Raw genomic sequence first — 12284 nt, forward strand, 5'->3', positions numbered from 1 at the left:
GTCTAATACCTAAGACTCTCCCTTCCTTTCCAAATAGCATAACAGTGCATCTCCTTTTCCTGGAGAAGAAGCGACATTTGCTTCGGTCTTACTTTCTAGCTCCTTCTTCTAAGATCGACATTGATTTTTGTAGTGGTCAATCTTACCACAATTCCAACACTCGATCTGCTTTTTGTTCTGAGTGTTGTTGGAATTTCCTAGAGCTCTTGATTTGGACCGTCTACTTCTTGATCTTCCACGGTTTTGATTTTTGTTTTGATTTCTACCCCTGGTCTGTTTCTCACCTTGTACGACCAAGGCACGCCCTTAGAGGTTAATGGTTGACTTTCTGAGGGTGTCATTATCCTGTAGTGAAGTCATCACTTCTTCCAAATTCAAGGTTTCTTTACCAATAAGCAATGTTGTGACAAGACTATCATAAGAAGGTGATAGAAATGCCAGGAGAAGAAGCATTTTATCTTCTTCTTCAACTTTTACACCAAGACTCATTAATTGGGTCATGATCTTGTTGTAATCATTTATGTGGTCAAAAATATTTACCCCTTCCTCCATTTTTAGCTAATAGAGTTTCTTCTTCAAAAATAGCTTGTTTGTTAGAAATTTTCACATGTATATCTGTTCTAATTTTTTCCATAACTCAACAGGTTATGATTCATCTAGTACGGAATATTTAACTTCATTTGACAGGCACAAACGAATGGTACTAACCGTTTTCATTTACATCTCTGCTCAATCATCACATTTGATATTATCTGACTTCTTCTCGATTAGCGGTTTGATCAAACCACACTAAATCAAGATATCCTTGATTGTACTTTGCCATAGACTGAAATTGTTTCGAACGTTAAATTTCTCCACGCCGAACTTGGATAAATTGTCATCCATTATAAAATAGTAACTTAGAGACTGATTTTGGTAAAATCGACTACACCAATGCATCTTGAAGGACCAAAATAGCTAAGAATGAAACTGACCTGATTTATGTGGACCCCACAGATGACATGGCAAGTGGGCCCTACTGGTGATGTGGTAGGTGGGCCCACTAGTGACGTGGACAAATCAGATCTCTGATGTGTCAGCAAACACTTCACATAGCTCACTTCTCCAATGCAATCATAATAGTACATTCCTTAACTTTTAATAAATTAAATGCCCACCTTTTATTATTATTATTATAATAAAAGATCTCACCTTCCTTTATTTCTCCCTTCCTGTTCACCTGCTCCGTCTCTGTCTCCACGCAGAGGAAAAAAAAAATGATCCTCAATAGACGTTGCAATCACTCGCGGCTGAGAGATCCGACACGATTAGCAGCGAACAATTTTTGCGGGGAAGCCACAAAGAGCTGGTATGGCGGCAAGCCTCTACGACTGCTATCCCAACTTCGTCTCGATGTCGCCGAACCCGAAGGTAAGCTCAAGTTTTTTAATAACGTTCCTCACCCTTTCCAAACTCTGATACCAGTTGTTAGGGGTAAGGGATGAATCCAGCTATACAAACAAAAAACGATCACACAAAGAACGCAAAAGAAATACATGGTTCGGCCAAACTCAGCTTACGTCCATGGGAGAGAGAGAAACACACTGTATGATCAATAAGAAAGATACAAAAGAGGAGTAACGCAGCTCAACTCAACTCTCGACACTAATCTCTCTGCCACACACACTCAGCTCACTTCGTTCTGCTCTATATATTTTTCACACACTCACTGCTTTACAAAGCAATGTACACACACACACACACACACACACACATATATATATATATATATATATATATATATATATATATATCAGAGAGAGGAGCATTGAGATGGAGCATCAACAAAAGAATTATGCATCCTCGAGGAATATTATCAGAGTGGAGCATCAATAAAAGAATTATGCATGCTCGAGGCTGTGCATGCTCCACGACACTGTGCATGCTCCATGACCTTGCAACTTTCCAGACAGAGAAAACAAAAAAATAAATGCACCCAGTGGGTCAACAATTATTTGTTTGCATATATAACGCTGGCATGGGTATTTTACACCAGTCACGCTTCCAAACTACGTGTACAGACGTTTCTCCAAGCTCTGAAAATCAGTATATCTGAGCAGAAGATATCCCACCCCATCATAAAAGGGGAAAAGAGAAATTCTCACTCCCAAACAAATCCTTTCAAACGCAAAAAAAAACAATGGAGGAAGAATAATAATACAATACAAAACACCAGCAAAACACATTATAAAACATGGAATTTGAAGGCCCGATGGAGCTAATATTGTCATGAAGAAAAGCTCTAATCGCATTAGCAGATAGAACTGTGGATACGCTATATAAAACGACCAGAGCTCGAAGCGATACCCTGTTTTTCATCATGGTATCAATCGAATTCTGCAGCTTCATACACAGAATATATCTTTTAGTACTCTTCAGGTTTCCATTTTTAATTTTATATACATATATTTCGCACACAAACTCTTCTCTAGGATCTCATGACGGCACGTTGAAGTGAAAGAGCCAAGACAGGACAAAAGCAAATACCATGCAAGCCAGCAGGAAATTCAGGAAGCGGTGACCATGCCAGAAGCTTTGTGTTTCTGTGTGGTGCATCGTTGCAGAGGCTACAGTTGTGGAAATGGCATTGTTGATCTCACTTGACTGCTCGGTTGTCCCAACCTCATTCGCACCAGCAACATTGGATGCAACAGAATTACAAATTTCGCAGGTCCTGAAAAGCAAAATGGAACGCCACAACATAATCAGAAGTAGGAGAATCCCTTTTCCCAAAAAAGAATAATAATGAAGCTGATGAGGAGGGGACGAGGAAAAAAGGGGACCGATCTAGGAGTTGGCATGACATCCTACAAAGGAGCACGGAACAAAATTTAATCTTAAATAAGGTACATTTAAACTAACGTATATTAACACCTGTTCTTCAATCTCTTGTAAAATTGTGAAGAAGAAGAAGAAGAAGAAGAAGAAGCGCAAATGTATGCTGACACATAGCATGATAGGAAACACGGTATTTCCTAAAAAGCCCAAAATTGTGAATAAAAAAGTACAAATTCACAAATCAGAGTAGGGATAAGCTAGCAAATCGACTTGTGCTGCTATTAAAAACATTTGTTAAAAATAACTCGCAGAAATAACATGAAAGAGGGACATTATGTGGAACTTACATGGCAGATGCCATCACTATTTCTGGCCAGAAACCCACGAGACCCATGCCATTGTGGTATAAAGTTTAATGAACAAGAGAACGGACATGAACTTTTCTTGGTGAATTAGACTTGAGAGAAGTTTGGTGTATCAAAAAGAAGATTAGTGGCATAGAAAAACTTCTAAGAATGTTTGGAGTATGACCAATTAAGATAAAAGCTAAGTTCTTCCGCACCATTGACAGTTTTCTACTTTTCACTGTTAAATATCATCACAGAAACAAATTCAATCCAAGGCGCTGCCTGATATTAGTCAGAACACAATACCAAGACTCAGAAAATGCTCAAAAATGCTAAAAAAAAAAAAAGCTTTAAGATGAGTGCCCAAGATTCCTCAACAGAAAGATAAGATCCTTTATTCTTTCATGTTAAATTTCTATTTCCTTTTAAGAAGTGGAGACGAGCCAACACATCACATAAACCTCAGAATAAAGCTTCAAAATGATCAAAATCTTGCAGACACAGCACAATGTGTCAAAAATAAATAAATAAATACAAAGGCAGTATCTAAAAGCCCCATTAGCAGCTTAAAGGACCCTATTTTAAGCATGAACAAACTTAAGATCTAATATTGGAGCAAGTTAGTTTATCAAGTTATGATCTCCTACCAATGACAATCTATGTCCAACAGGATAATTTTCAAAGAAGAAGAAGAAAGAAACAAAACCCAAAGATGAATCCTATAGGAAGGAGGAAAGAATTAGTCAATAGAATTTTAAACTCTAAAAAGTACATATTTAGCTGATAATCCAAAGACATCATAAGGAACATCCTGTGATGTAAATAGTAAAACATAAAACGGGAAAAGGTGGGGGGGGGGGGGGGGTGGGGGGTGTTTAGGATCACCAAACACCATGAAGAAAAAACTCATCATATATCACAATGCACCAATTTGAATTTTTCTACACCCAAGATCCATTCAGATCAGCTACCCCTAATTACACAGGACTAGTTGATGATTTATCAGCTTTTAGGCTGGTCCGTAAGCAGGTTGAACTGAGATTAATTACAAGTTGTAAAGAAACATAAAAAGCCACTTATCCAATATCGAACAGCTCCGCAGATGACAATCCAATATCTAATTATTACGAGGTACCACCTATCAGACAACAAATCAGACTTGACAGCATTGAAATATTGAATGTAATATTTAAATAGGCATGCATAGGCTATAATTTCTCACCAGATCCTGCATACGGGGGAGCTTTGTACACTGGCTGCCTTTTTATATATATATATATATATATATATACATAAATTATTATTTCTCACTCCAATTAGCTAAGCACCTCAAAAGGATTCAGTCATTTAGGTTTATTGTAAATAAAACTAAAATTAATTGACAACTGCAGATTATCAGATCCAACATATTCAAATCTTAATCAGGTTGTCAGGTAGAAAACTCTCTGCAGATCAGTCGAACAGATTCAGTGATAGGCCAAAGTGAAAGTCTATGTCATTAAAACAATTTCAACACCTACGGGGTGGCCAATTGAAACAAAGTTGTAGTTCAAAAATAAATAAATAAATAAATATAAAATAGCAAGGAGTGCCTCCAGGAAATTCCGCCATGAGTTTAGATTAACAGCACCAATCACGATATTGTTGCTTGGAAAAAAGGCAAATGGCAAAAACAGGGATGATGCCGACAAACACAGCAATGTTGATGCACAATCCGCCAAAGTTTTAAAAGCATCATAGCACATCTCAGAAAATTCACATAAGATAATCAGCAGTTTAACGCAATATGACACCTTAAAAGTTAAAAGCCTAGACGTATGCATATAGAATAGGCTATCACCGGAGGTGTTAAACATATAGAAAATCTCCAATCTGCATCAAAGGAATTAAATTAAACTAAGAGGAGGAAAAGCAAGCAATAATCATCTGCCAGGAAATTACTTCGTCAATCAAGGGTCAAATCCTTACTTTCATAAAGAAAAAGGGAATCTACAACAAAGGAATAGATAATAGTTTCCTAGAATTCTAAAAAGGACAGACTAGCATGAAACTGTCGGTGTGGAAGGCATGGATTCCGGACTTGCTGATGCTTTACTCTTCTACTTTACTTTTTTCCCAACACCACCTTTAATTAGTGTAATCTTCTTTTAACTTCTTTTATTTTATTTTATTTTTTCTAATTAGATAAAATTTCTGTCTCTGCATCAATACCTACCCCCCAAGACACAGCAGGCATGCCGCATTATGCGTTATGCTTTAGAAACTTCGTCACATAATTTCAAATGTAGCTCACAACCCAAATTCCTAAATTAATCCATGCTTATTATCATTCCCTCAAGACAAACATCAAATACGAGGACTAAAACACTAAAACGGACGTCTGAAATTAAGAAGTAATAATAATAATAATAATAAATAGAAAGAGACTTCGCACTTAAACTTCGGAACCAGCAAATCCTAAACCTTCGATAGCATGACTCTAGGAGCCACCAAATCCAAATGGGTATCAGGAATTTCTAATAAAACGTTCAAATGACAGCATCATAGCAAGTTCTATGAACAAACAGAGAGAAACATAGGCTTTAGACTCACTTATTCCCCTTGATCTTGAACCAGGCCTCAGCGCAGTGCTTGTGGGCAGCAGCCAAATCGTCCTTGCACGAACAACCCAATTCAATAGGGATTCCAGACTCGTGATTGGTACTCTCCAAGCTCAGTTGACAAATTCTACAATCTCTCTCTGCTCTGGCCAAATGCATCTTAATCTCAGGAACCCCGCCTTCAACTTCGATCTCCACCGAACAACCCGACACCGACGAGAGTCGCCGCGAATCTGAGGCTTCTCCATTCTCAGGATCAGACGCACAATCGAACCTGCAATCATCGTATGATCCAGCGGCGGTGGAATAGAACAGGGAATGGCATGACCCCTCGTCGGCATCGGAGAAACAGACGCTTCCGTCACTGCCAGCGGGAGAGCGGTGGTGACCCCCTCGTTCTAATTCAAGGTGGGACATTTCTAGAACTGACATTTCGAAAAAAAAAAAAACCAGGATCGGAAACTTGGATTAGAGGCTTATACAGAGCATCCTAACTCACAAAAAAAGGAGCAAAAAGAGAAAGATGAAGGCCTGAAGATTGGAACAAATTAATCCAATATATAATAGTAATAAGAATAGATTAAAATTAAAACTTAGCGCATTTGAACGAGTAGGTGTTGGATTAGGTGATCTTAACACTCCATTAGTCTCGTTATAAAAAACTGAGACAGGTGAACAACAAGATTATATTCTTTAAGAAACGAAGAAGAAGAAGAAAAAGAAATTACACAGGTTCAGGGAGGAATGCAGAAAGGATAAAGAGAAGAACGGTTCAGAAGAAGACTTAAGAAGGAAAACAATGGTGTCTCGGAATCAAGATGAGGAAATCGACATTAGAAAAGAGATCCATGGCCCTACTAGGCAGTAGAAAACTTTACACTCAACACTGGAAGAAGAAGAGAAACCTGCGGTGGGTCACAGAGGAGAGAGAGAGAGAGAGGCATTAACTGATACTCCATCCAGGATGAGGACGTGCTCCATTGATGATTGAAAGATGGTATTAAGTTAAGGACCGTGAATCATAAGGTCAATCTAACGGTTATGATCTAAGGAAGACGTACTCCTTAGAAGTTTAACCCTTAATACTGCAATTTCCTAGAAAAAAAAAAAAAAATCCCTCGGAAGACAGATTTTCCTTATCTCTTTCCTTTTTAGCTGCCTATTTTATCTTCGAAATTGGATATATGTAAAACCACGGACTTGCCGGGGCCTGAAAGACTCACCGAGTCATGAAAGCCTCACCGAGTCACCGGGTCAGACCCAGTCGTCACCATTTTTTGGCCAATTACTTTTTCCCTGAAGTATCGTGTTTGAATTTTAATTTTTAAAATTTTAAATAAAGTATAATATAAAATTATATTTAAAAAATATATACTTGTAGGGTCAGGTCCGATTTTCTATAAAAATTGCACAGGTAATTTTAAAAAATAGAAATAGCAAAAACTCATAAATTTTCATACTAGGGTGCTAAATATCTTCATTAAATGATTATCTCTAAAATCAAAATTAAGATTCTTAAAAATTTTAAAACATATGAGGTATGTTTAACTGATTTCCTATTAGTTTTGATTTATACTTTATGTTGTTTGTCTTTTATTTGTTTTATTGTGTGAGATTTATTTTGTAGGTTTTTGGTTTGTTTTGTTTTACTTGAATTTGTAACCCTCTTTTTGGTGGGATGTTGGTGTTGTTTTTTGGAAGGTCTTTAATATTTTGTCTTTTGTTTCTCTCATTGATTGTCTTATAACGTCAAAAATGGGGGTTTATTAATATATAATGGAGGTGTCACCCTTCCTTTAACAAAAAAAATGTTTCCAACTGGTACTATACTAGTATTTATTTTAAATTGTTCTCTCTAATTCTGTGCAAATGTCTCTATGTTTGATTCTCAATATGCTCGTCAAAGTTATCTATAAAATAGGAAAATAATTGAGAAAGATTATATCAGTATGTAGTTATAATGAGTTTTATTATGTCATAATTTTGTAACGATTAACATTTAATACTATAATTTTAAAGTTGCATTTGTAATACTGTAAAATACTTATAAATTTAAAATATTTAATACTGTTATCTGTAAACTGTATTTGCTTTTTAAAATAGTGAATTGTAACTATAATACTTATATGTACACATTTTCTAATACTTGTTCTATAAAACATTTCTTAAGCCTGTAAATTATGGGTCATGTTTACCTCCATGGTAAGATTGTGTGGTCTAAAGACTGGACTTAACCAGCGGCCAACAAAATTAAGTCAAACTTTAACTATAAATTTGAAATTAGGAATAACTTCTCAAGATGGGGGGTGAATTGGCTTTTAAAAATTTCTTTTAACTTCTTTTAAGAATCCTTAACTTCTCTAAACACTTAACCAATTCTTTAACTTGTTTGTTTAATTTCACCAATCACACAAGAACTTAGTTCCTTTGTCCAATTAATAACACAATTAAACAACCAATCAATTAAACACAATCTTCAAACCAAATAATCAATTTAATTGCCAAATACAAGTTAAACATCAAACAACCAAACCAATATATAAAGTTTTTAGCACTTTGGTAATATAAAATCTTGAGATTGTTTGTTTGTTTATATAAGTCCCGTGATTATGAATTTGAAAACCTTGTGAAGAATGTAATTTAATATTCAACAATTCTTTCACAAATACAATAAAACTTTTGTAGTAAACCCTAGATATAAGTTTTAATCAGGCACTGTATATATGGATATGCTTAATATGATGTTCAATACAACATTCAATCACTCTTTCCAAATATTCAAAACTCAAATAAACTTTCAGTTAATTTTTCTTTGAGTGTTTAACCAAGAAACGTACTCCCGTATGGTTTCCGCAAGATATGGTTTCACCAACGTACTCTCTTTCGGTTTCCGCAACTCAAATCAAAATTAATCTTTAAGTTTACTTGATTTCCAAATATGTGTAGTATATTTGATTTTTAATTTAAATCATCCACGCAATTTTAAATATGTACTGAAAATAAAAAATAGGGAAAGAGAGAGTGAGACGGAAATTTTTACGAGGTTCGGCTTATACCCAGCCTACGTCTTCGCCTTTGGCAAACCACCAAAGGATTCACTAAACCTGTTCCGTTGACGGGTGAAACAAAACCAATTACAACATTCCTTGGTTAAGGCTGGAGCCTACCTTCTCCAAACGATATTCCCTCGTTCGGTCACTCCTTACATAGGTTAGAGTCCGCCTCTCTAAGCAATATCCCCTTACTTAGCCAACAATCCAAACACCTTGGAACGTCAATGAACTACAAGAAACATAAGATAAAATCTGCGTACAAGTATACTCTCTCAAAGAGCAAGTTAGTACAATTTTAGCACTATATACTTAAATGTAAAATATCAATAAGAAATAGAATGAAGTTCAAGTGTAGAATTCACCAATATCCTTCTTAGAAGAGGATTAGTAGTAAGAATTCAAAGGAAGAAGGATCAGCACTTCAGAGTTCTCAGCAAAAGAATTTTTCAATAAGTGAGCAAGAGAAATTAGGAAGAATAAGAGTACTTTCAGCTTCTAGAAATTTTTAAAAGCCAATTCACCCCCCTCTTAAGAAGCTATTCCTAATTTCAATTGGTATCAGACCGGGGTTATAGCAAATCTTAAATAGTAGCTATAAAAAAATCTAAATGGCTAACTTAGGCGTAGCTCCCTTTGGAGAAGGACAATCTTCAATTAGGCCACCCATCTTTTGTGGTTTGAACTACACTTTTTGGAAAAAGAGAATGTATCTTTAAACTATAAATTGGAAAGCATGGGAAGTTGTCGTGGAAGGTGACCAAATTCCCACTAAGATAGTTGATGGAAAACAAGTTCCCAAAGAGAAAAATGATATGACGGACCTAAACTATAAGATACTACAAGTTAATGCTAGTGCTATGAATGCGTTATATTGTGTTTTAGATGCTAATGAATTTAATCGAGTAATGGCTTGTAAATCAATTAAAGAAATATGGGATAAGCTAGAAGTTACTTATAAAGGAACAATGGATGTTAGGTATAATAGGGTTGATATGCTCACAAGCAAGTATGAAGCCTTTAAGATGAACCCGGATGAATCAATTACAAATATGTTTACTAGGTTCACTCATATAATAAATTCCCTAAATGCCTTAGGAAAAACTTACACTACTTATGAAATGATAAGAAAAATTCTACGAGGCCTTCCCTCCATGTGGGAACCAAAATCTACTACTATCACAGAAGGTAGAAATCTGAAAAATAAATCCTTAGATGAGCTTATAGGTTCTCTCCTCACATACGAAATGGTACTGAATGAAAAGAGTGGGAAAACCAAAGCCCAAGAAAAAATAGTCTTTAAAACTTTACAAGAAAACTCTAGTAGTGAAGAGATGGATGAAGATGAAGCAGCCTTTATATCTAAAAAGCTAGTAAGGATACTAAGAAGGAAAAACAAATTCAAAAGAAGAATTCAAAAATCTGAATTAGATGAAGAAGAAGAAGAAGTTAGTAAGAAATCAAAGAATAAAACTCCTACGTGTTACAATTGCAACAAAGCTGGACATATCAAACCGGAATGTCCACTACTAAAGAAAGAATCTAAGAAGAAAAAAAAGAAGGCCATGAAAGCCACTACTTGGGATAGTACAAGTAGTTTGAAGAATGAAATAAGTGACCAAGAGGTTGCTTACACGTGCTTTATGGCATGGGATAACAAAGAAAGCTCCTCAACTAAATCTTCAAATAATTCTTGTAGTGATAAATCAAGTGATGACAGTATGTCATCTTATGATGAACTTCAAAATGATCTATTCAAAATACATAAGATGCTGATGAAAGCAAATAAACAAAACACCTCATTGAAGAATAAGAATGAAAGTTTAATGAAAGAGTTAGAATTCTTGAAGAATGCTGAAAGAGATAAAGACTCAAAACTCAAGCAATTAGAACGTAAGTATGAATCAGTAAAGAAAGAAATAGAATCCAAAAATTTTGCTGAAAAAGAAAACAACTTGAAAATTGAGAAACTAGAAATCAAGAATGAACAAATGATAGAAGACCTTCGATCTCTATCATCTACCGTATATGAGAAAGATATGTATATTTCTGAATTAGATGATAGAATAAGAAAATTATCTCTAGAGTTAGAGAAATCACAAAAGAAAGTTGATAACAAGAAAGAGATAGAAAATCTCAAGAGTCAGATTGAAGAAAAAGATAAGATCATTCATAACTTCACTAAAGGAAAAGAAAATCTTGATAAAATGATTGGTTTACAAAGAATGCCTTTAAATAAAGAAGGCATTGGTTTCAATGGAATTGAAAATAAAAAGAAAAAGAATTCTTACATGGGATATTTCTTGAAAGAATCAAAAGACTATACTTGCACATTTTCTAATGCTTACACAAACATCATATGCTATCAATGCAAGAAAGAGGGGCATATAAAGTTTGAATGTCCGTTTAAGAGGAAAAGTGTTAAAACCAAACAAGTATGGAAAATAAAAGAAACCTCCCTTGAAAAATCCTCTGGACCAAAGAAAATATGGGTACCAAAAATGAAATAATGACTTCACACATATATAAAAGAGAAAATGGCATTGTTGGCCAAAATCATAGGATGACTTTTTACAAGGCTTAATTTAAGAAAATATAAAGAAAATATCAAATTTAAGCTTATTATATAAGCGCCTTGATGTTACATGCTACATGCTTACTTGCCTACAAGTGATGTATTAATATGCTACATGTGTATTAATTAACTTGACTTGATTTATTTTGAAAAGTATGGCTCATTATGTTGAAAATTAAGAATGAGATTATTGAGCTTAAGTATAAATTTTTAATATAAGGATAATTCTTGAACATGCATGATTTTAAATGAATCACATGGATAAACATACTGCTCTTTATCTATGAGCTATGAAAGATAATAGTAGTTATATTGGTATCCATGAACTATACATTATGTGATATTAAGCTTTGGTATCTATAAAGTATTTTTGGTTTCACATGTTAAAAATTTCAATAGATATCAAATCTAAAAGCTTACTTGGTATCACAAAGTCAAATTATTCATGAGCATGATTATGTCTATGAGCATGATGTGACATTGATGATCTTAGCATGATATTGATATTTGATATGTGATATGATTCAATATTTTACATGAGATGATAAAAGCAAAATTAATAACAAAACTGAATGTATTGAATTCAGGGGGAGTGTCATGAATCATTAATCAATTGATATCATGAATTATTATTGTTTTTTTTAATTTTAAATTGGTATCATAAAAACCATCAAATTAATATTAATTGGTATCTTGAATAAATGCGGTGAGCTACACACTACACATGCTATATTGAAAAACAATAACTTGAGTGTGTACATATGTTTGGAATACATGGTTATTGATATGCTCAAAATGATTTGTATTTAAATTTAAATCATTTCTTTTCTTTTTGATTGATGTCAAAAGGGGGAGAAGTTGTGAAGCAAAAATTGGGCATAATTGAGCATGAACA

General features: G+C 34.6%; 1 protein-coding gene across 4 annotated transcripts; it reads right to left on the reverse strand.

Moving 5' to 3' along the window:
* Window positions 1-2118: 2118 nt before the first annotated feature.
* Window positions 2119-6921, reverse strand: LOC131168588 (uncharacterized). 4 transcript variants are annotated; one of them, XM_058128137.1, is made up of 3 exons: window positions 6713-6921; window positions 5757-6189; window positions 2119-2713 (listed from the first exon to the last, which is right to left on the reverse strand). In XM_058128137.1, the coding sequence occupies exons 2-3, from the start codon at window positions 6179-6181 to the stop codon at window positions 2476-2478; spliced, it is 663 nt and encodes a 220-aa protein (XP_057984120.1). In that variant the 5' UTR covers window positions 6182-6189; window positions 6713-6921; the 3' UTR covers window positions 2119-2475. The 4 variants fall into 4 exon arrangements, with proteins under 4 accessions (XP_057984120.1, XP_057984119.1, XP_057984118.1 ...); XM_058128136.1 differs by having other exon boundaries at window positions 6670-6794; XM_058128135.1 differs by lacking the exon at window positions 6713-6921 and adding an exon at window positions 6493-6613.
* Window positions 6922-12284: the final 5363 nt, after the last annotated feature.

The sequence above is a fragment of the Malania oleifera genome, chromosome 11, assembly GCF_029873635.1.
Source record: "Malania oleifera isolate guangnan ecotype guangnan chromosome 11, ASM2987363v1, whole genome shotgun sequence".
Lineage (NCBI taxonomy): Eukaryota > Viridiplantae > Streptophyta > Magnoliopsida > Santalales > Ximeniaceae > Malania > Malania oleifera.

Excerpts from the sequence above, each read along its gene's own strand:
- LOC131168588 (XM_058128134.1), bottom strand. The coding sequence starts at position 6,196 with ATGTCAGTTCTAGAAATGTCCCACCTTGAATTAGAACGAGGGGGTCAC. Across the intron at positions 2,714-5,756 it reads TTCAAGATCAAGGGGAATAA|GACCTGCGAAATTTGTAATT; the intron begins GTGAGTCTAAAG and ends TTTGCTTTTCAG.